A 27,016-nucleotide genomic window follows, 5' to 3' on the forward strand; every position below is an offset into this window, starting at 1 on the left:
ATAAGGCTACACTGAAACAGCAGTCCACACAGACACACATGCTCCTCTGTACACACTATTTTTCAGTTTAATTTCTTCCATCTTCCTCTCCTGACTCCCCAGTGGCACATGGCTGACAGAGTTCCAGTAGACACAGCTATGGAATTCTATGCTACTCAGAAAATATATGGCAAGCAAGACAGCATCCCTGCCTTCTACATGGTTTATGCATCCATGAACAGTAAAAACTTTAGAAGCAAACCGATGTCAGGCACTGTTACCAGACGGGATCTGGGCCTGGAGCAGGTCTCCTCAAGCAGGCTGGTAGTGTGTGGGGTCTTGACTTTGTGCCGGAAAGATTTTACAATACGAGTCCCGGTGATTTTGAGAGTCTGTTTATTAAAGCTGGGACAGTGAAACAAAGGAAGGGCTTAAGGTAGAAGAGGCAACAAGAGAGAGCCTAGGTGGGATTGCTTTGGCTCACTGAGAAATAGAAATCACAGTAATAGAAGTGAGCCAAGGTGGGGCTGTTGTTAGCTCACTGGAAAGTCAGAGAAAAGGGGACCTTGGAGACAGGTTCAGGGGGTAAGCCCGGGACGAGCTGCTGCTGCCTGCTGCTCCCCTGGTTGCAAGCCTTTTGGGGACCCTTAGAGTTTAGGAGAAAGAGAGCAGAGATACAAGGCAAGGATGTGCTCTAGTGAGAGTGCACTGTGGGTCCTTTGTCTTGAGGCTTTTTATCTTTCTTTGGCAGGTGGGACTTCTAGGGGAGGTCTCAGGTGAGGGTCTTAACAGAATATTCATTAGTTTTCCAGGTGTGTCCTTCAATAGGTTGATTCATCAAAATGTTCATATAGGGGGTCAGGGATATTTTCTGGTTAGTTTTATTTTTAAAGAATGTCATTGAGGAGGGACAGGGGCGAAGTCTGGTCTGTCCTAGGATGGTCTGGAATGTATAAACAGTTCGCTCCTAAGTGTCCTTGGCTAGGGAAGTTAAAACCTTGTGATTCATCAGCTGGCTGTAAATTGCTCAAATTGTTTGGCCTTGTTTAATTATCTTGTCTCAGTTTCCCTTATTCCACTTGTCAAGGAATTTCCATAGCTTCTTACTATCCTGCCACAGTACCAATGATCATAACAGGAAATGGTATAGGAGATGTTCACAGACTTGATTCTAAACCTAATCCTAACTGGTTATGTGGTGGTTTTCATCACCTTCATATACACCCTCCTGCATCCAAGGCAGTCCAGTTCAGGTGCATCACAGAGTCTAATGTGCTAATATGTCCAGGAAATTTCACAGAAAGAAGTGGCTGGAGGCCGTGAGAGTCCGAGCACCACGGTCTTTTGGGACTGTGTCTCTGTGAAGGAAGGCCTTCCATTGTTAGGTTTAGTTGGAAACTCATTCACTGGACAAGGTGGTGCGACTTGTCAGAACTGGGGTGGGGGGGAAAGGTTGTTGGAAAGCCACTTTCCTCTCATCGAAGCCTTTTATGCATCATTCAAGCGGATGTCCCCATGGGGAATTTCTGTTGGTTTTTCTGGAGTGATACTTTTAACAATACGCTGTTGGGAAGAAAATATGATGTTATAAACATTCTTGTAACTTAATATTGAAAAAATATTTCAACATTAATATTAAAACAAAGTTTGAAAGCAGTTTAATGGCATTTAATAGTAAGTTGGAATAGTCTCATTGACTTTCCTTAAGAAAGGAATTTCTACCTTATTCTCAAGTGTGAATTAAAATGGAATATTTAGGAACTATAAGCATCTGTAAACTAATTATGCAAGTCGTTATATCACTAATGGGAGAAAATGATGAGCCTTCAATAGAACCTCTGCTGGCCTATAACATGCCTCTGACCACCTGGGAAAATGCATCTTTTTCTCTGGAACGGGTGGAGGTGGGGGCTTTGTGTGGCCACACAGGGCTTGGGGAGCAGGGTGTGTGCTGGATCCTGGCCCCCTCCCCTGCCCTCAGCCCTGCACACACACTACAGGCACAATCCACATGGGCATCAGCCAGGATGTTACTGATTTAAGGAATCCACCATACAAGGGTGCAAATCATCACGTAATTAAAAAGATGTGACCACTGAAATCACTCCTAAAGTAACCTCATGCTGATGTTGTACTCATACAGGGAAAAGGCTGAGAATTTTTACATCAGGGACAGCTGAGGCACACGGGAGCTTCAAGGCAGATCTGAAGTATGCTTGGGCTTGTGTGTGACATACACAGCCCGCCTTGTAAAAGCATCAGGGTGACATGAAGCAGCTCGGGGATGCGGAGCAGGGGAAATAGCAGCACTGCAGAGGCTTAGGAGAATCCTTGCTAAGTCACTTAGTAAAACCATTCATGGCAAAAGTCTGTCTGTGTGGTAGGCAGGCAAAATTAGATCTGAAAGCATCTTTAGATTCATTGACTTCAGATGAAGCTCTACTACTTGTTCTTTTTATTTTGGATTGAAAAAGTACGTCGTCCCCTTCAATTTTTTTTATTTCCTGGTTCTGGGAGTTTGTTCTTCTTTAAGGAGCAGGGCCTATGGAATTCAGAAAGTTCCATTCTCATAGTTAATGAAATGCACAGAATTGTACATGTTGTGTTCCTAATGGCCATCATATTCAAATACTGAAATCTCACACTGGAGACCCATTTAAAAATGACTTGCTGCAGTGCTCAGCAGCTACCTGGACATGTGAAGTCACAGGAAACAAAATTTTACAAACCATCCATCCCCACAGATGAGTATGTAACTGATCGAAGATGTAACCTGATTACACAGAATTATGTCTTGCTTATTGGGAACTGGACACAGATCACTCTAACTGGTCGCAAGTGTTGTGCAGAAAGAGAAGAGCACTAAGGTGTATGGTGGAGGCAAGGCCCATGATGAACCACATTGTAAAGTAGAATATCTGGCTTTTGTGCCCTGGCCCCCACTCACCCAGTCTGCTGCCTTTCTGGCTGCTGATCCCCCAAATGCCAGGCCCACCTTCGTTTTTCATATTTTGGCAGCATTTCAGTTGCCAAACTACTATTGCTCTCAAAATTGGCCAGCCCTGCAAGGTGATTATCTAAGAAATGGATCACCTTTGGACGCTTACTTCTTAAGGACCAGTATCTTTGTGCAGAGTACCAGGGACTTCTGAGAATGACCTAATCAAGCTGATAAGTCCAATTTTGAGACTCCCAGGCTGCCAGGTGCATGGGACATCCTCCAAATTACAGCTAAGCAAGTCGTGGCTCACTCCACAAATTCCAACCTTGTGTATGGCCAGGGCCAAAAGAGTTAAGAAATTTACCTTTCTCTTAGTCTTTTTTTTTTTACTCACACCAAAATTTCATATGAAGTCTTCCTCCCTCATAGACAGAATGTTACAGACCATCAAGTATGCTATTCACGAAGAATTATAGTCCTTTGGTGTTCTTGGCAAAAAACATGGCATGCTTTACCCCTCTCAGAGATCAAACATGCACATGGGTATATAAGGCTTTTGCAAAGTCCTGCAATAAAGAAACCTATTTAATTTGTCCTAATGCAGCATTCTCCAGAACTGTTTCCCCCAGCAGTAATGCCAATGATGTCCCATGGAACTACTGCTCCTTCAAATACATTAACATTTGGGAAATGTTAATCCAATGAGCACATTTTAAAGATGAAGAAACTAAGGCCCAGAGAAGGTGAACAACTTGCTATGGCTGACTAGTCTTTCCCTCTCCATCTTCTTTGACTGGCTGTATGCTTCTTGGCAACCCACTGTTCCCTATCTGGTGGCCTATGGCAATCAGCCTTACCTCTATTACTAATGGCCCTACAATCAGCTTTACCTCTATTGCTAATGGCCCTATAATCAGCCTTGCTTCTATTACTAACAGCCCTACAATCAGCCTTACCTCTATTACTAATGGGTGACATTTCCTTGTGGCCAACAGAGACTATTTGCAAGAAAAATGACAAAGATTCGAGGTGCAGTCTTTGACCAAAGAATACTGACATTTATTAACCCGAGTTCCCACCCCTGACCTTGGCCTCCAGGTTTGAGTTAATAGAGCCAGTGGACCATTGTGACTGCGGTAAAGGACAACCCGAAGAAACAGATTCAGCGACTCTAGGTCTGAGCATGTGCTTCAAGCAACACCAGAGTCCAAGGCCCTTTGGGAGGAACAAGGTGGTGGCAGGACTGGTTTGGGTGTAGGGAATTACTAACTCCTTGCAGAGTTCTGTTCACCTAGCATTCAGTTTTCCCATCTGGAAAAAGAAATGAGCTCAGTGCTCAGAGAGAGCTGATGTTTAACTGCCTCATGTTCCCTTGCTTCATGTTTCTTTTTAAATGTTTTAGGAAGATGAGTGAGTTGGTCTCATGCTTGAGTTTTGCTTCTGAAGGCCCACAGGCCAGTCCATCCCAGTTCTCAGTTCATTGTAGAGTACCGTCCCTTCCAGCTTTCCCCAAATATCACTCTCCCCCTTGGAGCCTATCCCACCCACAGACTTGTAAGTGACTCAGGTTACTAACTCTAGCAACATAGGATCAAAAATGGCAGCTCATCTCTCCCTAACCTCTAGCACCAATTTCTACATTTAGCAAACTGTTGATGGCAAATTGAGGACAAAGGGGAAACTGCACCTAAAGTGAAAGCACTGGACCAGGAACCAGAAGACCTAGATTCTGAGCCTTCCTGTACTGTGTGTCCTTGGACAAGTCACTGAAATAGGACATTTTGAGCAGTATTATTCTTAGCCTCCATATCACTGTCTGCTACTAATACCTGCCCATCCACCTCACAAGGTATTTTGATAACAAAATGGGATAATCTACACGAAGACGCTTTGAAAAATACACACTCTTATACAAATTGTCAGGTTCTGTGATTAAAATTTTTACAGCCCATTATTAATTACTGAAATGAATCTTGCTATAATGGCCACTTTTTGTTTTTTAAACTCCAATGGCTTGAGCTAAAGCTACGATGTTATTGCAATATCCTTATTTAGTGATGACTTTTAAAATAGCCCTTATTATACTGCTGTTAGACATTTCCCACCATAATTTCCATTTAAATCAAAATTTATGTATTGCCCCAAACACTACTGATTTCATGTCCGTGCCAATGGCAAGCAGGAGGCAAAGTAGTTATCTGGTAAGTTTAGGACGCTACACCCCCCCACACTATGTGCCCAAGTGATCGGCTTGCTCCTTCCCTGTTGTATTTGAGATTTATGGGAAATGCCTGACAGTGGCAGCCATTAGAGTCTGCTGGTGTATGTTATATAAATATATAAGGTGAATTTCATGGGATGGACTTATCTCCTGAGAATAGAGCATAACTCAAAAACTCCTTTCTCCCAATTACCAGTCTGAACACACACACACCCCCCAGCACACACCTCCTTCAGTGTCCCTGGAGTGACGATCAGCCGGTAAGTCATATACGTGGGGATGCAGATGAAAGACGAGGTTCCTATGCAGTAACCCAGGATGACACTCCAGTAAGGATAATTATACTGGAAAAGTCGTAGCTGTGGTGGGGTCATCAAAAAACTGAAAATGACAAACTAAAACAGAAATTCCAAGAAACATTAAAAATAATATCTGTGCAGCTAGAGACAATTCTGACACCATGAACACCAAATTTAAAGTTAAGATACTTTAGGGAAGTTCTTAAAATGTGACATATCTTAGGTTGAGCTCTGACACAAAATTCACTGATTTTTGTGCCTAATTTTCTGCAAAAATAAAATAGCAGGTGCTTATGTTGATTTTTCCTCCCCACCACCTACCCCTACCTCAACCTCCTCAGTGGGGATGCTAAGGCCTCAGAATGTTATTTAAGGGAATCACAGCACCCTCTTTAGGGCAAAGGGGAAGAGATTGGCATCCAACAGAAGTGGTTTGGGCCCCTCTTATCAGAAGGTGCAACAATAAGGTGGGTGACTTCTCCATGGCCACTGCCAATCCTAAGGCTTCCTACTCCTCTCTGCTTTGCTTTCATTTCCTCCTGCATCCCTTGGCTGCGGCTGGTTTTGGCCAGATGGAAGGTACCTGTGTCCAGGAGAGATAATAAGGCTCCTGGGTACGTGTTCCTTCTGCCCCCTTCTCGCAAGCTGTCTGCTGGCTGCATGAAGCGCCTTAGCCTGCGGTTTCAATGAGGCCTGCTGTGCCATGAGACATTTCAACAATGAATGCCTGCCTGCCACAGGCCCTCGTCATAAAAGAAATAATGGAAGGAAAAAACAGTATAATGCACATTTTACTTGAAAATTCAGTGAGAATTTTGACCAAGAAAAATTCCATGGTGTGCTCCCAACACCCAGTTTCTGAGTTTTCTTATTTCAGTTTGGTTTCCAGAGAGAGTGTAAATATCGGTTTTTACCTAGTAACCACTGTGCTGAAATTGTTAATGCTCTTGATTTAATTTTATTATTTCATAGTCATAAACAAGGCAGTACTATCAATTATTTGTGTGGTTAAACATCTATTTATATCTTTTTTCTATGTCTGCAGGTAATAAAGTGGGAAACTGTCAAATACACATCCATTTTCTAAACAGTGTTAGTCTAAGTCCAGGAGGAAGCTTTCAAAACAGGAGCCCGGACAATAGCAAAACCTTCCCCTGACTTACTCTCCTCACTCCTAGACTCGGCCAGTAAGGAAGATAGTTCTGGAACAGGGAAAGGGGGTCTGGTTAGGAGCCATCCCTGCTGTAAGTGGTCTCATTCTGATGAAATCCAACCAGTTCAGGGGGACCTCAGGCTCCCGCTGCAGCCAGGACATGTGCCTTCAGATACCCTTTGCATGTCCCAGCTTCTCCTTGCTCGTATACAATATATATATTTTTGTTACTTGGCTTCAGTGAAAAATAATATTTTTAGTAAGCTACTCATCATTTACCTAAAGCGGCCTTAAAAAGCCCAGAGCAGGGGCCCTGGCTGGTGTGGCTCAGTAGGCTGGGCGCCATCCCATGCACCAGGAGGTTGCTGGTTTGCTCCCCGGTAGGGGGACTGCAAGAGGCACCAAATCAATGTTGTGCTCTCTCGTTTCTCTTTCCCTCTCATTCTCCCTTCCTCTCTCTCTGAAAATCAATAAACTATTGTTTAAAAAGTCCAGAGCAGGGGATCTAAAGTAAATCCAGAAGTGGGAGGCAGAATGGCCTCCTTTTCCCCGTGCCCTGGAGCACTCGCCTTCAGGGGAAGTGAGTACAGCAAACATCGCAGGAATTATGAGTAATGCGTCTGAATCCAGATCTGTACGTGGGTTTTGCTGGGCACCGGAACTCACAGGCAGCACACCAAGAGTTCATCGGGTCTGCTAGGCAGCCAGCAGTGCACAGAAATGAAAACAGCAGAAGCCGCAGCCAGGATCAGGGTGACACACGTGAGGTATTCGCCTTTGGCCCAGCTCTTAAGGTGGTGCCAAAACAGCAATCAAGGTAAAGAATTTTTGAGTGTGGTATGTTAAAAAGACAGGATCCGACTTGTCCAGATTAGGGTCCTGGGAGTAAGGTCGGATCCTGTCTATTTAAAATGTTGATATTTTGTTCATCAGGGGTTTTTTTTGGTGCATTAATTTTTATTCCTTAAAAATATTGCTTTAAAATAGCATTTATCTTGATTACTGAGAGTTTTGGTGCCTCAGTTGCCTCTCCCAAATTTTAGCCCTTGACATCATTTCCTCGCTGTCTGGGGAATGCAAATGTAAACAAAAGAGCACAACTTTTCCCCTCAGGAACCAATTCAGTGTCTCCCCTTCCTTTGAAAAACAAATGAAAGGATTTAAGTAAATTATGGAGAAGCACTGGTAATAACCATCTATGTCAGGACTTCGGCTTCTAGTAACCGCAGGTAAGGTGATTCAGACCAACCCTCTCACTGAAAACAGTTAAAATTTCTGCTCATGTGACATCGGACCCTTTACTTACTGTCTCTAAGATTCAGTTTCCTTAAATGTAAAACGGTATTATAACTATACTACTTCATAGATTTGTTGTGAGGATTTAAAAAGAGTGATGGGTGTAAGTTTTGCTCCAAGTCTGGCCTGGTGCTGCATGTTCTGTAAGTGTTACCTATCATTATCACTGAGCAGGGGAGGGAAGCAATGGGGTGACTGAGGCCTAGATGACTCTGTGGTGTTAGAATCAGAAGAGTGGTTAACCATGGGGGGCACAGTGACTGGGAGGGGACGCAGAGGGTCTTCCCGTCTTCTCTTTGTTTCTTGGTATGGTTTTGGTTACAAAAGTGTGCCTAACTTATAAAATCTCATTGAGATGTACACTTAGGCTTTGCACCCTTTTCTGAATATATGTTACACCTCAATAAAATTTATTTCTTGTAAGTGTTTGAGTGGATCTTTCTCCAGGGCCAGAAGGAGGAGGGAAATGACAACTCACCAGGAGAAACACAGGGCTGATCACCACCCAGCAGATCCTCCAAAACCATCCAGGGCTGAAGCCCAGCATCTCCTTCACATCGCTGCAGAACTGAGTGATGCCTACAATCAGCCGAAGGAGAAAGAGGTTGGTTGGCTGTGAGAGGACATGGACTGTCCGATCCCTTGATTCTCAGAGAGAGAAGCAGCTCTGAAATTTCTCATGGGAGGGCCTCAGGGCACCAATCTGGCTTAGAAGTGGGACAGGGTGACTTGTCACAGAACTTCATTTCATAGCAAACAATGTTCTTTCTCCAGAGTGAAAGGATACGTGGACATTTGAGGAGAAACCTAAAGCCTCTTGGTGCCCACAGTGCCTTTCTAAGATCTCGGCATCTATTTTATTTTATTGTTACTATAGGAAAGGGAGTTAAATTTTGTCTAGGAATGATGAGCCTGCTTGACAGAGACTGACTTTGACCATGTAACTATGTACTGGAAACTTCCAAGAGAAAATTTTAACCACAGTATGGCCCATTCATGCGCCAGATCACAATCAAGGTTCTTCTATAAAAGTAACTGGCATGGTGGTGAGAAGTGAGATTCTGACTGGTGGGAAATTGAGAATCAATACCTTGGGCAGGTCTATAGTGATTCACACACTTGAACTTTGTCATCTGAATTGCTGAGGAGATGGGGGGGACGACTTCTTTTTAAAAACCTGGCCTCACATGCAACTTGAAATATGAGGACCCCTTCTTCATATTATGCATAATGACAAAGAGGCTAACGCTGCTTTATTATCATAGAAACTGGGAAAATAAATACATTTTCAGAATTAAGTAATCCCTTCTTGATTTTGAAGATGAAGAGTGGCATCTCTGAGCCTGGTTGTCTTCACTTCAATTTCCTGTGCCCTCCCCACCCCCACCCTGGGGCTCCTGGGACGTCTGCCAGTGGACCCACATCAGCTCGCTCCCTGTGTTCCTGGTAGTTTCAACTGTATCGGATTCTGTCCCAGGACCAGAGGGGTTTTCTAGGGCCCATAATCCAAACTGGAACATTCTTCCCTCTTCCCTAGCAGATAAGCTCCTAAACTCTGCCTTGAGGCTCTACGGGGAGCTCTGGCTTTCAAATTTTAAATCAAGGGCCACTCTATATGACAGTGGGATATTGTCCACTCTGCAGATGCTTTCACTGTGCACTAGTTCTTTGTGTTCTGTCCAGTTCTTAGAGCCAGCTGGTATCTCAGGCATCCTTTGTGGATGAGCTCTTAGGGAAATGCTTCAGCCTATCTCCACTGGTAGACTTCTAAACTCAGAAGGAAAATACATCCTCCCAAGGGAAGGGGCAACCTGCTATAGAGAGTGCGGAGGAGATGAGGACCTGTTTCTGAGGAAGGTGCTCAGCTGAGCTTATCTTACAGGTCCACTAGGAGGTGACATCTTGCACACTGCCGTGGCCTTGCACGAAATCAGCCCTTCTCTATTCTATTCTGGGGGCTTTGGGCGGATGTAGAAAAGTGGAAGGAAGCGTCTTACCATAGAACCAATACACAGCAACCGCTTCTAGCAGGGCGACAGTGAGCACGGCGGGCCCCGTGGCATACTCCTCCAACAGCTTCACCACATAGGCCCCTCCCTGGAAGGGAGATCAGGACCCTGGTCAAAGGCCCTCTGAGGCATTGTCTTCTCTTTACTATAGGGGCCAAGAGAAGCTCCTTAACTAAGGCTAACTCTGGAAAATGCCCACCTTGGACTTAGTGTAAGCATCCCTTGGACTGGCCTTCTCAGAATGGGCCAGATTCCACCCATCAGACACCTCTTCCTCCCTATGGAACACTCTCCTCTTGTCTCCTCTCTCCACTAAGTTTTAAGAGACAAACTCATAAGTGCCTTGATCAACTTTCTTCAATTTCCCAAACACCTACTGTGTACTCTACCTTGGAGAATCCCGGTCCCTAAAGACTGAATCTGAGAGAGTCCACAATACTACCAGACCCATCAAGCACACTGGTCACAGTCTGTCCTAACTCACAACCTTTGGGTCCTGCTCAGGATCTCACCACCCCACCAAAGCTCCACAGACACTGGGGTCATAGCTTGAGGATGCCTGAGTCAGGACACAGGCCTGGGATACCTGTGGATACTCTCTGATGCCTGTTTTACAGTGTTTGCTTCAGTTACCAAAAAACAAACAAACAAAAAAACCACTGGAGAGGTTCTGACTTCTTCACCATTGCAAGTTCTCTTCAGGAGACAAGGTGACATTACAAACATAAGATGCCAGCATCCAGATGTTCTGCGCATCAGGACATGAGGGCACCATTGCCATGAAAGCAGCCCTAAGGACTGGGAATAAACTGGAAAAGCAAATCTTAGTTTTTTTTCCAGATATTCTGCCAAGTCTGAAATCTAGTTGGATCTACTGTAAAATGCAAAGAGCCTCTAGATACCTTGCACAGATTCTACAACAGATGCCAGCAGAAACAACTTTTCTTTTTACCCTTGATGACAAATTTTTTATAAGCAGTTATGACTTTTTGTAAGCCCTCCCTTTGGCCTCACAGCCAGGGCACAGCATGGGACAGAAGGAAAGGGACGGCTTCATGTAGTGTTGCCCTTGGGGAAGCTGCCTCAAAACTGAGGCCGTGGTACTCACAAAAGTCAGGGTGGGCAGGGACCCGAAGAAGCAGGTAACGACCACACCGAGCACAAACAACTCCCGGCGCTTGGACCAGATGTGTGGAAACTCATCCAGCACAGCTGTGACCACTGCCTCCAAGCCTGCAAACTGAGAGGGACACACAGATGGTCACCGGGGAGCCTTTGGGACAAATCTGTTACCTTCTAGGACAGTGAACAGGAGGGAGGAGTTATGACTGCTGAGTGACCAGTCAAGCTGATCATGACCAGTTCCTCTACTCACCAGCCCTCCCTGGAAATATCTTTTTCTGTTTACACTGTCATTTAGAACCCATCCCTAAGGACATGAAGGGGGAAAAAATATAGCACATGGACAGGACTTTTTAATGTGAGGTCTCTTGGGGAGACTTTGGTTGCACCAGAAAAGCCAACTCAAAGCCGGGACTCATTCCACGCTAAGTGAAAGGCACTGAGCTGAATGTGGGCTGCAGGGCACTGAGACACAGAGTGACCTTGCCCTGGCCTTTAGCTACTGCCATCTGGTCAAAGGACAGTCTCAGTGCACGATAATAACAGCTCACATTTTCTGAGACGCTCCCCCGTGCTTGTGTATAAACACAGTCATCCCATTGATGAGTCTCTAAGGTACTAAAGGGTGGTAAGGGCAGTCAATGAGGAGTGGACAGGGGCTGGGGGAACACCAGGGGGAGCAGCCAACACCACCTGGGGTGGCCAGGATGGGAGGGAATGGGTACAGGCTCCTCTTTCCCCTCCCCCTTCCTCCGCCCAGTTTGAGATTTTCCTCCACATTCACTCACGGTGCTATCCAAGCCCAGCGTGATTAACATCAAGAAGAAGATGATAGCGAAGAACGTGGACACCGGCATGTTGGCGATGGCTTCTGCATATGCGATGAAGAGGAGGCTGGGGCCTGAGGCAGAGCGGGAGAGGGGAGAGGGCCACAGTGCATTCAAGGTCCCGGTACTGGATGCCAAGGGAGCTGCCCCACCCGCACATGGCCTGAACCCCTGGAAAAGGTTGAGCTCTCCAAGGCATTACATTTTTCTAAAATCTTTGAAAATTTTAAAAGAAACATTTATAAATCATTCAAAAGGATATTGAAAAGATCCAAAGAGCAGCAAAGCAATTCAGTGGGAGCAAGGGACCTAAACAGAACCAAGGTCCTACCTGCATCTTTGGCCACCTCGGACACATCTTCCTTCCTCATCTCAGCCATATATCCAAGCACCGTGAAAATGACAAATCCCGAAAGCAAGCTCGTCATGCAGTTCACCACGCTGGTCACCAGGGCGTCTCTGGAGCAGAAAACCCAAGGGGGCTGAGACATTTCCAAGTCAGGGGTCTAAGGAGCATCCGCCTCCAGCTGTGGCAAGGGTGAGCGGGCTGAGCTCACAGGGACTTCAAGGCTGTCCCGGTGTCTCCTAGCGCCCAGCCTCTCAGGCTGGTTGGATCAGCCTTGAAGCACAAGCTGCCATTATCATCATGCATGGCAGGGAGGAAGCAGGTCAGGGGTGGTTTTAAAATATGGTCCTGTTGTGATTCAGCACAGCACAGACCTCTCAGTATCAAAGAAAGCTTGCTGTGAAGCAGGGCCTGGTTTGGAATGGGAGCCAGAAGGGGACCTTGGCCTTACATTTGTGAAGTCCTCAGATTTAGACTTTTGACATTATGTACAAATGAGGTTACAAGACTGCCACAGTGATACCCTTTTAACAGAAGAGCTCATCATTGGACTCCTGGCTGGTGTCCCAATGCAAGGCCATGTTGCTTGGGGTGCATGTGAATTCTTTTTGTTAAAAAAATAATAAATTCTATAATTATCTTATGAAGAGCATAATTTGCTTGCTGTACCTTGCCATTTGTGATAGAACATTAAAACCAAGTCAACTCTAAAGGTGAGTGATATTTAAGTCATAATTGGTGCAATGCTCTCTGTTTCATCAACATTTCTGAAATGAGATTTTGCCACAAAAATTATGGCATTTTGTGTTGATCAAAATAGTTCAATCATACTTTTTGTGTATATATACATAAACAAATTATCACATTATAATTGTGTTGTTAAGTACAATAAGTTAAATCTAAACATTTAATGTCTGTTGCAATTTTTGAAAACCTGCTTTACAATTTCTTAATTATTTTTTTTTAGTATACAGAGACTCACAAAACAGAAGTGGCCTGGGGCCTCTCTCAACTCCAGAGTGGCCCGGGTGAGGCTCTGGCCGTGGGTGAATTGGCCAGGGACCTGTGGCACCCCTGAGGATCACAGTGTCAACATGGCCTGAGCCTAGCCAGGTTTGAGGCCATTGGTTCAATCACCTTCCTCCAGACAAGTTGACTTACACTCACCCCACCTTTAAGCTTTGCTTTGGGAGCCCTTGATACTCACTGATAACAGTTGTTGTTGAATTTGTTGTAGCTAGCAAAAGCCAGTAGAACCCCAAAGCCAGGGCCAAGAGAAAAGAAGATCTGAGAGGCAGCAGCCACCCACACCTGGAACAAAGCAGAGGTAGGGTGAGGGCTGACACCTGGGCCAATGCCAGGTGCCAGCAGGGCCAGTGCCCTTGTGCCTCCATGTGGCTATGTACAGACACAAAGAAACAGGTCTCAAGGCTCGTTCCAGGGATGGCCACATACCAGGTGCAAAAAATGTGATTTCTTTTCCTATCACGAAATCATAAACCAACCCAGGGGCCTCAACTATACTTTTCATGCTTGTATTTCTGACTTAAAGCATCATTGCAGACTTGCCATTGAACCCGAATTTTAGTTGTTGCTCCTGCCCTGTTCAGAGGACTAGCTTCACTTAGTAAAATGGTGGATAGGTGAACACCATTTTTCTCATTGTCTTACCTCTGTCTCCAGGAGTTTCTGCCAGTTGGGTTTTAAGTAGAAGAGAACACCCCTCCAGGCTCCAGGGAGGGTGGCCCCCCTCACCAGCAGGACCAAAAGGATGACATAAGGGAAGGTGGCTGTCACCCATACCACCTGTGAGGAAGAAACACAGGTTATCACCACATGGATGTTGGTGTCTTTCATTCTTGAAAACCTCCAAGAAAGGAGATCTACCTTTCTTTCCTTCTTTCTTTTTTTCCCTTTCTGTAATTGTAGGAGGCAGGGTGGTATGGCAGAAAGAACACATCCTTTGGAATCAGACAGGGATCTGGCCCACCACTTGCTGGCACTACCTACCTCTACACCCACTCCCCATCTGTAAGTGCGGAAGGGATCTCGCAGGAAACAATCAATAGCCAGTGTATATAAAGCACTGAACATGGTCCACAAGGGGTTTCAATAAGTTATTGCCACTATTATTGATGCGACACTACCAGCGGGTTAAAGATGTTTTTTTAAATCATGTAATGGCTCTTGAGATTGGTCCATTTCTAGAGCTTTCTAATATGTTTGGTGAAGAGAAATTGAGCATCATGGAATGTGTCTGGTGTAGAAGGAAACAATGTCCCCATGTCTGTGGCTGTCTGGGCTACTGAGTTCTGAGTTTGAGATCCTCTGGGGCCCCTTGGCAGGCCTGGATCAGAAGTCAGAGTCTTCCTCACCTTGCCAGATGTTTTGACTCCTTTCCAGATGCTAAAGTAGATAACAGCGAAGACCAGCATGATGCAGAGGACCAGCTGCCAGCTGATGCCCCCCAGGTCCTGGAGTCCTATAGACCGGTGGATCTGCAGGATGTGCCGCCTGGAGTGAAAGAAAGAGAGGCCCAGGAGATAGTCCAAACAGTGACTTGAGCGCATGGCCGGTGATGCCCAGAGGAGGTGCCAAGAGAAGACATGGACACTGCGCTGCAAGCACCAAGTGGTCACTAAGCCTCAGCAAGAGCTGGGATTGGCTCTGCCCATCCTGAAGGAGAGACCAGCACATTCAGCTGACCAGCCCCAGGAAACACGCTCAGCCTAAAGGCAGCCTTCAGGTCTCTCCTTTCCTGGCTCAGCCTGAACAACTAGGAAATGTGACCGACATGACTGGATTTAGGGCACATGAGGATTCGTATGTGTGCTGGGCTCCTTCCCCACCCCAAATGAACACTCTCTTTGGGCTGCCATTGCCTGAAATCTCAGCATTAAAGAATACTCCCTGCTCCAGGCATCTTCTTCCAAAGGGTAGATCCCACTTATGAAGTGAACATATAAAACCAGACCCTATGTGAATAGTTTCAAACTACTGAAGTTGTCAGAGCCTGGCTGCTAAGACACGGGCTGAGAGGAGGGCCTGGGAAGAAAGGTGGTTTTGGAGCAGGGAAGTAGTTTTAGAATGTGAAGGTGAGGATCATCCTGGGCACATTGGGACCACCTGGCATGGCACATCAGAAAGGACCGGATGGCACAGAGGGCCAGGTTATGGAGCACTCAAAATAGAGTCCCCCAACTCCAGACCAGCCTGGGGCCAAACCCCAAGGGTGTGTCCTGCCCTCAACAGACCACCCCCTCACTTCCAGGCACTTACGTGTAAAATTCCTCGGCAGGGGACGTGGAGTAGAGTGTCCAGGTGATGTTGTCCTCCGAGAAGTAGTTGGTGCAGTTGCCAGTGTTCCAGGAGTTCCTGCAGCTGGTCCAGGGCAGCGGGGCAGTGAAGGAGGAGATGAGGTAGTAGATGGCCCAGGCCATGATGGTGTTGTAGTAGAAGGCGGTGTATAAGGCAATGATGCAGGTGGTGTAGCCCAGCCCTGTGGGAGGCCAGCGTAAAAGGAGCCCAACAGGGGGAGACTGAAACAGGGCAGTGGAGGGCACTGCAGCTGGGGAGGGGCAGTGTGGGGGCTGCCATTCAGTTCATTCCCCAAAGACTGCAGGTGGCAGTGGAAAAGTGGCAATGTGATCAATGACTTACATGGATTTGCAAGGTTACATGTTTCAGAAAATGTGTGTGTGTGCTGTAATGCTTTAAAGTTTTTCTATTCAGTTTACTTTTAATTGCCATTTATTCTGTTTCCCTTTAACAGTTTCTTACCCCTTGAGCAGTCAAAAACTTAATTATTGTATCATTTTCTCCCAGGGTTACTGAAGGCCTAACTGATTCCAGGAGGTCCCCAGCCCCATCTGCTGATGGAAATCATCCCTTCCTTGGAAAACCCACCCACTCATGCCTTTCAGTTACCTTTGAAAATTGGGCAGATTTTCCTCCATATTGAAATACATCCATTTCGGTGGTACTGGCCCAGCGCAAGCTCCATGTAGAAGAGAGGGATCCCCCCAAAAATGGCCATGATGGTGTAGGGGATAAGGAATGCCCCTGAGGCAGATGAAAGACAGTTTTACTCCCTGCCCACATCTGTCCCAGGAAGGCCCAACTGATGGGCACCCCAGGGTCCACACCAGGATTTTCTGAGCCAACTGATGCTTGAATGTCATGGAGCCACCTTATGCTGAGTGACCTCACCCTGTGCTCCCTGCTCTTGGTGCTTTGTCAGGAGCAGTAGCAGACATAGCTGCACAGCGAGAGTGAGGTTTTGGAGGAGGCAGAGAGCAAACGGAAAGAAATCTGGGTTTGGGGGTCAATAGAACAGGCACTGAGACCAGCTCCACTTCTAACTGCCTGGAGGTCCTGGGGCCACTTCTCCTCTCTGAGTATTTCCTCCCCTATAAAATGACAGGGGTGAGGACAGCTGAGGTCCCCAAACCCATCTAGCCACCATAATCCCTGGTGGGCTTATAAACAGGCACTGACCCAGACTTCCTGAAGCAGAAGCTCCAGGTATGGCTATAACAAAAAATTGTTAAGCTCCCCAGGTGATTTGCCAGGAGCAGCAGTAGACAGAGTACATGGAGCAGTGTTTGGGACCCTTGGAACAGATTTCCTGTGACAACCTGTACAACAGCTGCAATGATCTGACTCACTAAATTAGTATCTTTGTTCATCCGTATTATCCATGACTCCGGACACTTGATTATTGATAGTGAACTGTTTTCCATAATCCCACTGAGCCAGAATGCTCCCTCTGGAGCCACTTTGGGAGGTGTGGCTAAACAGAGTAGTTTGTCACAGACTGAGAAAGGGTGGAGCTGCCATGCTGGTCTCTCCTGGCTCTCCTGACTGAGGCAGACTGTGGGAATGCCAAGTTAAGAGTTGCTCACCTTCAGCCTGAGTCTTAGCCCAAAGGATGGGTGGCCTGTGATTTTCCCAGGCAACTTACCCTCCCATAAAGAGCTTTGAAGCTAGAAACCTGAAGTCAGTGCAGCTCAGAAAGGTCCCACCTAACTTACACTCTCTGGTAAATCTGGATTGAGAATAAGAACCATGTTGTGTTCTCTTGGTGGCATTTGTCCAAAGAGTTTTCTTGCCTGGCTTCACCACAGGGAACAAGTGTAGGGGAAATGGCACTGGTGACCCAGCCCCTTAAGTAACACTCAGGCTAAAGGTGAGTCCTCCCAAGCTGGAGATAAGGTTCTTCCAACCTCTGCTCCTCCCTGGCAGGGAGTGCTGGGCTCCCCTCCCCCACAGCAGGAACTGCCTCTGCAGCTACATGGACCATGGCCCTTAAAAGCAGCAAAGACAGGCAGCTTTGTGTCAGGCCATGGACACAAATGAATTACCCCTCCCCCAAAACTTCATTTTAGCTGCCCTCCCAAATCTGTTGCCAGAGCTCCTGTCAAAATAAATTCCGACTGATTTGACTCCCACCTCTGGTCTTTTCCCTATTCTGATAGCAAGTCCAATGTCGGCCCAGAGGCCCCATACCTATTCACTCCTCTCTCTGGGGCTCCCATATCCATGCCTGCAGTCGGCTACTGTTTCTCATAATCTACAAGTTTACTGCTGTGGAGGCCTTGAGGGTAGGAGGAGAAACAAGAAATAGTCTCTGGCCTCAAAAACCTAACCCTCTTGTTAGAGACACAAGACACATCCATGCATGGCTTGGGGTTGGCATTAATGTCATGCTGTGGCTGGGTTTAGCTCTGGATCATGCCCAGACTGTAACTTAAGACTCTGGACCTGAGCTGACTCCCTTCTTTGATCTCACACAGGTCCAAAGGCCCAGGAGGGTCTGGACTCTAGAACTGCCTCCCAATTCTTTCCTTACATAGATCTCCCCTCTCTGGGCTCCTCGTAGCAGAACCTGCCAGCAGGAGTGAAGAAGCTCAGCACAGCGCTGCTGGCCATCCCCGCATCTCACTGGGTGGAGATGTGGAGCTTGGATAACGCAGGGATGAGAAGCGAGCTTTCAATAAATGGAGCACTAATGATGATGAACGATGCTGCAGGTCTGCTAAGGTCAGGTTTGGGAGAGTTCATCCAACTTCATAGCCCAGAGAGCCTCAGACATGCCGACTTAGTGTTGGCTTCTTTTAGATAAGCTTCTAAGTCTAAGCAATCATGTTCCCAGACCCATATCAGATAAACAAGACAGAAACGATTGCTTGTGGCCCATGATACTGACCCCCTCCATTCTGGTAGCATACGTAGGGAAAGCGCCAGACATTGCCCAGGTCCACAGCGTAGCCAATGACCGACAGGAGAAAATCCACCTTCTTGCCCCAGGTCTCCCGTTCCCCTTGGTGCGCCTCAGCCACTAGGGCGGTGGTGGCAGCCGGGATGGAGTGCTGAGTGTCATCTCCCGCACTGGGGCTCGGAACCGCTGAGTACCCATTGGCAATCTGGCTGGACTCCACCTTTTCCCCAGGGGCGGGGACACCCTTCCGTAGAGCTCCATTTTCCTGACAGTCTTCTCCATCCTTACACACTGCCAGCTCCCCCTGGGAATTTAAGGACGTGCTGTCCATCCTGCTGGCTAATAGATGATACCGACACCCATCTGCCGAGGACCTGAACTGAATTCTTGTTGCACGATCTGTGGGGTCCTCAGAGCTTTATATCAATGGGATTGAGAGCTCTGTTGGAAAAGCACACAGGGAAAGGAGAACAGAATTAGGCATTTTACTTGGCTTTGTATTAACTCATCAGACATCTTAAACTACGCTGGTTAATGGGATTACAGGTGCATCTGTTAAATGTGAGACATCCTGTTTGCTAGGTGAGAGTCAATAAAGTCAACTGCACTTTTCAACCTATACAAGCTATCAAACCACAATCAAGTAATTTGAGAAGGAAAAACAAAGCACAAAAAAACAAGCATCAGTTCCGGCTGTTGTCGCTCAGTTGGTTGACAGTCGTCCTATACACCAAAAGGTCGCTGGTTCGATTCCTGGTCAGGGCATATGCCTCGGTTTTGGGTTCGATCCCCAGTTGGGGTGCGTGTGGGAGGCAGCTCATCAATGTTTCTCTTACTCTCTCTCTTCCTTGTGCTCTCTCTAAAATCAACAAAAACCATATTTTTTTAAAAAGGGTTTTCTTTAAAACAAACAAACAAAACCAGCAGCAAATCACCAAGGTACTGCCCAGGCTCCATTTAAGAACAAAGTATTGGCTTCACTTTGGGACTGGAATCTCAAGCTCGATTTACCAGTAACTCAGAAGAATGTAAGAAGAGGGTTCGCTTCAGCAAAGCCCCCCAGAGTACTTACTTGGTCCTGGATGTTGTGCTGGGGAAAGAGTAACAAATAAAGAGGCAGTTTCAGCCTGCAAGTAGGTAAGAACGGTCCTTCCATTTAAGCTGAACGCTTGAAGTATATTTTATGTAAACTATAGATGTGACTTAAAGAGGAAAAGAGCAAAGCATAGAAACAAAAAGGCCAGCCCTTGTGAGGCACCCCAGTCCCTGCTCTGTGGGCTTTTTCACTCTCCCTGTTGTCCAGCTCTTAGAAGCCTTTTAGCTGCTTCTGGCTATGTCCGGTCCGTCTGTGCTTCTTTCTATGTTCCCATTACGCCTCTGCAAGTCCTACTGGGCCTTACACAGCACTGCTGCTCACCATTCATTCTTCTTGCCACTCCCAGCAACTCCCGTGACTAACCCACTTGCTATTCTGCAAGAGTGGGCATCAGGGGCACCCGTCATTCACGCCAGAAGATCCAGAGAAAGTAGCTCAGTGGCTACAGATGCCGATGTGGCTGGTACCTCAGTCCCCACACACCGTGGTGGGGAGGGCTGTGCCGGGGCCCCTGAGCCTTCATATCGCTGCCATGGGCCAGGGCACAGGAAAGTCAGCTCAGCTTGCTCTCCTCCGGATTGAGGTCTGAGACGTCAAACATGGGGTAGAAATTCGAGCCCTTTTGGACTTTAAACCTACAACCTGTTATAAAATAGTAAGCAACCAAAACCTTCCAGCTAATTTCATTTCTTCTGGGCCTGAACTTTTCAAACTCTGGCAACGGTTTGGGAGCTGAAGCATGTTTCTGCTTGGCTCAGACCACATACTTTTCTAGGAAAAAGTGTCTAGGGATGACTGCCACCCCTATTCAAAACTGCAAAGATTTATCCTAACCTTGCAAATCCAGCAGTAGGAGGATGGCCAGGAATTGGTAGCTAATAAAAATGGCAGTGTATGTGTCCTATGTATTTGGGGCTTTTAGTCAATATAACTTAACTATCACACATGGGAACAGAAAGACAAAAACGTAATGAGTGAAAAATTAGAACACAAAATAGTAGGTTCAGAAAGATGACAGATATTGGCAAGAATTAGACATGCAAATCAAGAGACACAAGTAATTGGAATTTTATGTTTCTTGGGTTCTTTCTCCTGTACCATAGAAAATAAAAAATTTTAAAGGAATTGATTTTTGCCAAAAATATTACAGCAACAAGAGAGAAACCAGTTCTATGGAGCTAGAGGGTGTGTGTGTGTAAGGGGCGGGGTAAGTGTCCTGGGTTCTACCTTATCTAGCTGTTTGGTCCCCACCCCTGACCTTATCCTAAGCTCAAGAATACAAACACTACTCATAGAAGAATACAAATTTCTGACAAAGAGTGATCTAAATAAAACCCCATTCTTCTCATGTTTACCCTGCAGTCCAGCCTCTCCCTGCTCCCTGGGACCTCAACTAGGCTTGATGAACTTTTGAAATAACCACACATCCTCTCATCCACTATAAATAACTATGAGGTCAAGATATGAGGCCAACCCCGGCTGGTGTGGCTCAGTGGTTGAGCATAGACCTATGATCCAGGAGATCATGGTTTGATTCCCGGTTAGGGCACATGTCCGGGGTTGCAGGCTCTATCCCCAGTAGGGGATGTGCAGGAGGCAGCCGATCAATGACTCTCTCATTATGGATGTTTCTGTCTCTCTCTCTCCTCCCTTCCTCTCTCTGAAATCAATAAATAGATAGATAGATAGATAGACAGACAGACAGACAGACAGACAGATAGATAGATAGATAGATGATAGATAGATAGATAGATAGATGATAGATTTAAAAAAGATATGAAGCCAAGAGGGTTTTTTTTAGAGAGAGATGATGAGATGTCAATAAATTTAAACATATAGCTAAATTCAACTTGACCTTGGTAGTATCTAGCTCTCTTGTGTGAAGAAGGCTTCTGCACTCCTCTTCATCCTATATCAACAGCATGCTTTCCACATTAAACACCGAAGAACTGGAAGACCAGATGGCAGAAATAAGGAGCTATACGATGTGCAACCAGATAGTACCCAATGACAGAACCTGCCCCTGACTGAGGCCCTCCTTGCCTGATCTTTCTTTCTCCACCTTCAAGTTTTACTCAAAATATTCTTCTACCTGTCTTTAGTACTGCAACTTTCTTCTCATTTAAGTTGAAGCTCAAAGAGCAAAGCATCACCCAACCTTTCTCTGGTATGCCCACTATAGTCAATGGATGGGAAACTCCATCCCTTTTCGAGAATAGGGGAAAAACCTTTAGCCATACTAGTGATTCATCACTTTCCTGTGGCAAGAGTCGAGTGATTTGTTCTAGATTTCATTGACTTTTTCCCTTGGGGGACTCTGCAAGGAAGTAAGAAAATGTGTGTGTTGGTGAATTTTTTGAAGGTAATGTGTCTTCAGGGTCCTCAGGGCCTCAGCCCCCAAGGCATCTGTCTGATCTTGATTTCTTGGCAACTGTCATGAGCAGCTCCTATAAGAATATACACTATTATCTATTTTTATTCTGAGCATTACATTGTTTCCTGAAGTATCCCCAGCACTTAAAAAAAAATATTATCAACAGGCTGAAATGGCCCAAGTCATGAGAAAGCGTCCCTCAGCCACCTCAGATATTGATCTCCCCAGGGGTTGGTCTCTCTCCATCCATCTCTGCTTTCTGAGGCTCTCTTATTGTGCTCCCACCCCTGATCATAGAACCTGGGGTGCAAACACATAAGCTACAGCTCCTTGAAGCCACCAGATTGATAGAGATGCACATCTTTTCTTCAACTCATTCCTAGGCCTCTCCTAATGAGGAAAAAAACCCTCCCGGTTACTAATCAGGTTGGCCAGGAGCAGATGGCTTGGCCAAGGTCCCCTTCGGCCTGCAGGATGCTGCCTGTGAATCCTGATTCCTTTCCCACATTCTTTGTTTTACAGAGCACTGTCCAACTATTTCTACTGAGACCAGCACATAACAATGATTGAGAGCAAGTTGGCCCAGGAATATAGAAGTAAGAGTTGTTAAGGTTGCTTTCTAAGAATACTTTCTTGGAAGCATTCTTTTTAAAAAGATAATATCTATCTGGGATGATAGCAGAGTAGGTGGATGTCACACTCACCTCCTCCCAGGACCAAACTAGAATTACAGCTAAAAGATGGAGCAATAAACCTGAATAGCCAACTGAAGACTAGCTGAAGAGAAGTCTTATAAGCAAGAATTTACAGAAAGAAGCCACATTGAGACTGGTAAGAAGGCAGAGACATGAACAGGGCTGGTAGCTGAGATTTGGGAGAGATGTCTCAGCTGCAAAATTTCCCCCGAGAAGTGTGGGGTCTAAACCCCAAGCCAGGACCCCTAGCCCAAAGCACCAGAACTGGGAAGAAGCACCCACATAACATCTGGTTGTGAAATTCAGCAGGCATTCTATCCGTTAGGGAGAGACAGGAGTTTGCTAGAGGCATAGGCACCCTCTTAAAGGGCCAACACACAAAACCTTGTTCAGTGTAACTCATCCTGGGCTCTGCGGAGGGAGGGCTGAGCAGACTAGAGTTGTGTGAGAAAAAGACTAGTGTTGGTGGCTCTGTGCTGAGTTCTCCCACACCGCAGATGCCATCTGTCTTGGGTGAAGCACTCCCTCCTTAAGGTATCAGCCTGGGGGAAAGCAATAGCCCCACCCTCTGGACTCTCTGTCACTCCTCCCTACAGAGCTTGCACCCTGCTAAGGAGTCAGCTCCCTGGGCTAGGGTATAGAGGTCTGGGCAGACTCAGGGAGTGTCAGTAACTGAGTTGTGTTGCTTTGGGGTAGGAGCCATACTCCTCACTTTCCAGCAAACCTGGCTTGTGCCTCCCCTTCATGGGAGACCTGCTAGCCCCACTCTCTGGGTTCCCAGTGGCCACACTCTCCCAACTCCTGGTAGCTCCATGCTGCTGAAGTCTGGGTAGAATCCTGGACAGACTGAGTTGTGTGGCTCTGGGACAAGGGTTATTCCCACTTTTCTCAAGCCCAACCAACACCTCCCCTTCATGGAAGATCCACTAGCCCCATCCTTCCGACTCCTGGTGGCCCCACCCTGCTGAGATTGGGCTCCAGGAAGAATCTGGGGCAGACTGAGTTGTGTGGCTCTAGAACAGGGGCAATTTTTCCCTTACATGTTCAACCGGTGCAGAGCCCTCCCTTCACACAGTCAAATCTTGGTCTGTTTGGGCCTGATAAACTGCTGGCCTCACCCTGATGATTCCCTGAGACCCTGCCATACCACAAAGGTGTGAGCACCCTGCAGGTGGCAACTAGACTTAACATACTATGGGACATTTGCTGAGTAGCCTGAGACCAAGCACTGGTACTGAGTTTGAACCTGTATCTGTCTAGTGAGTACTACTTGCCCCCCTACTTGGTGACTCACTGAGAACCTTCCTTATGCAATTCAAATACTGCCAGAGGCTTTTTCAGTGACTGAGCCTAACAGGCAGTCAGCAGGGGGAGGCAAGTGGAAGTGGATCCCTGGGTGCCATGAGCCTTTTGCTGACCTGGCCCCAGGCTTGGTGCTGGTGGAAGCTGGCCTTGGTGCACAGCTTGATCCTTCCCACCCATGCCAAGGCCCAGCAGAGGCAGCCACAAACTGTGGATTGTTTTGAAACTCCAAACAGGTTTCCCAGGACCAGTCACAGGCAGTGTCTGACATTGACCTGCACCACAATCCTTCCTAAGAGGCTCCAGAACAAACACACCCAGAGGCCAGCTTTAGACAACATCAGAATAGGATCCAATTAGCTTCACAAGCAGCATATCCAAAGGGAGATCTCAGCAGGCACCAAAACCTGCAGAGGAGAATTCGCTTAATGTGGTTGTCACCTGCACAGCAGCTTGTACTCTGTGGTCAGAGCTGATCCTCACAGCCTGAGGGTCAACCCTACTCATGAATGGGCCAATAGCAAGCAATACTTAAGCCCTGGAGAGTGTTGCTCAGTGGTTAGAGTATCGGCCTGTGCACCAAAAGGTCATGGGTTCAATTCTCTGTCAAGGGCACGTACCTGGGATGCGGTTCAAGCCCTGGCCATGGTCGGGAAGTGTGTGAGAGGCAACCAGTTGATGTGTATCTCTCTCACATCGATGTTTCTCTCTCTCTCTCTCTCTCTCTCCCCCTCTCTTCTATTCTCTCTAAAAACCAATGGAAAAAATATCCTCAGTTGAGGATTAACAAAAATAACAAAGAAAAAGACTCAGTTACAACAGGAGGGCCCACATAACCCAAACAAGGGACATTCCTGGAGCACCCATCTCAGGGGATCAAGGAGACTGCACTACTGGGTCCCACAGGACACCTACTATATAAGGCCACCTTGTTAAGACTGGGAGATATAGTAGATATACTTAATACATAGAAACAAGCACAAGAGCCAGCCAAATGGGGAGAAAAAGAAACATGCCCCAAATGAGAAAAACAGGAGAAATTTCCAGAAAAAGAGCTAAATGAAATGGAGGCAAGATATTTATAGGATATAGAGTTAAAAAAAATGGTTATAAGGATGCTCAAGAGACTTAGTGAGAACTATAACAGCATGAAAACGGACATAGAAACCACAGAAAAGAACCAGTCAGAAATGAAGAATACAATATCTGAAATGAAGACTACACTAGAAGGAACAAACAGCAGGCTGAATAAAGTAGAGGGTAGAATCAGTAATTTGGAAGACAAGGTAGCAGAAAATATCCAATCAAAGCAGCAAAAAGAAAAAAGAATTAAAAAAAGATAAAGATAGTTAAGGGACCTTTGGGACATGAAGCATAACAACATCTGCATCATAGGGATACCAGAAGGAGGAGACAGAGAGCTAGGGATCAAGAACCTATCTGAATAACTAATGACTGAAAACTTCCCTAACATGGGCAAAGAAAAAGACACACAAGTCCAAGAAGCACTAAATCAGTATTATAAGAATGTTAAAGTGTCTTCTTGAAGAAGAAGAAGAAGAAGAAGAAGAAGAAGAAGAAGAAGAAGAAGAAGAAGAAGAAGAAGAAGAAGAAGAAGAAGAAGAAGAAGAAGAAGAAGGGGAAGAAGAAGAAGGAGAAGAAGGGGAAGAAGAAGAAGGAGGAGAAGAAGAAGAAGAAGAAGGAGGAGGAGGAGGAAGAGGAAGAAGGAGGAGGAGGAGGAAGAGGAAGAGGAGGAGGAGGGGGGGAGGAGGAGGGGAAGTTGAAGTTGTAGCCACAGCAATCAGACAAGAAGAAATAAAAGGCATCCAAATTGGAAAGGAAGAAGTAAAACTGTCATTATTTGCAGATGATATGATACCGTATATGGAGAACCCTAAAGATTCCACCAAAAAGCTACTAGAACTGATAAATGAATTCAATGAAGAAGAAGGATACAAAATAAATATCCAGAAATCAGTTGCATTTTCATACACCATTTTCTAATTTCTTATGGCCTATCCAATCTCTACTCTTCTTCAAGCTCCACTTCCTCCTGGAAGCTTGGTCTGTCTTCTGGTCCACCTAGACCTCTACTCTGACTTCCTCTATCTCTTGGTACTTGCAACACAGTTTTAGCTTTTAGCCATATGCCAACTCTAATATTAATCCTAGTGTATATCCTATTCTAAACATTGTAGCAAAACAACTATATTCTACATCTTTGGTCTTTATGGCAAACACAAAACTAGAATATTACTTATGTATAATAAATACTTTCTGAATTAGATCTGGGAGTTATTAAAAGACACCTGCAAATAAATAAAGTAAAAATTAACTGTGAGATGTAACTACTATTTAAACTCAGGAACTGAATTAATGTTAAAAACTTTGAGGTTGCCAGCTTCACACACATAAGTTTCTTGGGAGTTGCAACTCCATTCTAACAAGTAAAAAGCTGAACAGAGTGAAAAGTCAACAGATCTGTAAGAGAGGAGAGGACATAGTGCAAACCGCTGGCCTCAAGATTGGAGAGACAGGTGAATATAGGTCATTGCCTCTTACTGGAACAGAGACTCAGGAGGAAACCAGCGAGGGTGTAGAAAAACCTGAACTGGAATTGACAAATTGCTGGAAGCTCAGTGGGGACAACTCTGAGAGTTAAAAATTACAAGGAGAACCAGCCATAAGGGAACCCAACTATATTGTGAAATTTAACTCTAGAAACTGAACAAGGTTCCCACAGTAAATATCAGGGGAAAAATCCCCTTGGGCTTCCAGCAGGGGAGAAGAAAAGAGACCATTATGAAATACACCAGAGCACTCTATTCATTCTTAACAAAACCTGTCCTCTGGGGAAACTAGGTAACCAAATCTTAACCTGCTGGGGTTTTATCCAGAGTTTAAGTGTCCTGGGAGAGGGAAATACCCATTCCAGCTCAATCTAGCCATCCTGTCCCACCTAAGGAGGAAGAATTAAAAAAAGCAAAGTTCATGAAGTTCACAGTCCAGGGGCTTAAGATCACTGAAAAACTGGGACCTAGTCATAGGACCATAGAATGCCTCACCTCCCCCTACACTGCACTACATTACTAACGCCCTGTTTATAGCAGTTCCATTTACCTAGTACATCATTTCC

General features: G+C 45.9%; 1 protein-coding gene across 2 annotated transcripts; it reads right to left on the reverse strand.

The window, feature by feature from the left end:
- Nucleotides 1-1,467: 1,467 nt before the first annotated feature.
- On the reverse strand, nt 1,468-18,744 carry LOC107542553 (sodium-dependent serotonin transporter-like). 2 transcript variants are annotated; one of them, XM_087824152.1, is made up of 14 exons: nt 18,402-18,744; nt 16,121-16,255; nt 15,473-15,692; nt 14,569-14,707; nt 13,865-13,999; nt 13,401-13,504; nt 12,179-12,306; nt 11,809-11,921; nt 11,007-11,138; nt 9,887-9,986; nt 8,368-8,468; nt 5,369-5,536; nt 4,007-4,089; nt 1,479-1,542 (listed from the first exon to the last, which is right to left on the reverse strand). In XM_087824152.1, exons 1-14 carry the CDS (start codon nt 18,742-18,744, stop codon nt 1,479-1,481), a joined length of 1,965 nt encoding a protein of 654 aa, XP_087680278.1. The 2 variants fall into 2 exon arrangements, with proteins under 2 accessions (XP_016075359.2, XP_087680278.1); XM_016219873.2 differs by lacking the exon at nt 4,007-4,089 and having other exon boundaries at nt 1,468-1,542.
- Between the last annotated feature and the right edge of the window lie 8,272 nt (nt 18,745-27,016).

The sequence above is a fragment of the Miniopterus natalensis genome, chromosome 14, assembly GCF_054644295.1.
Source record: "Miniopterus natalensis isolate mMinNat1 chromosome 14, mMinNat1.hap1, whole genome shotgun sequence".
Lineage (NCBI taxonomy): Eukaryota > Metazoa > Chordata > Mammalia > Chiroptera > Miniopteridae > Miniopterus > Miniopterus natalensis.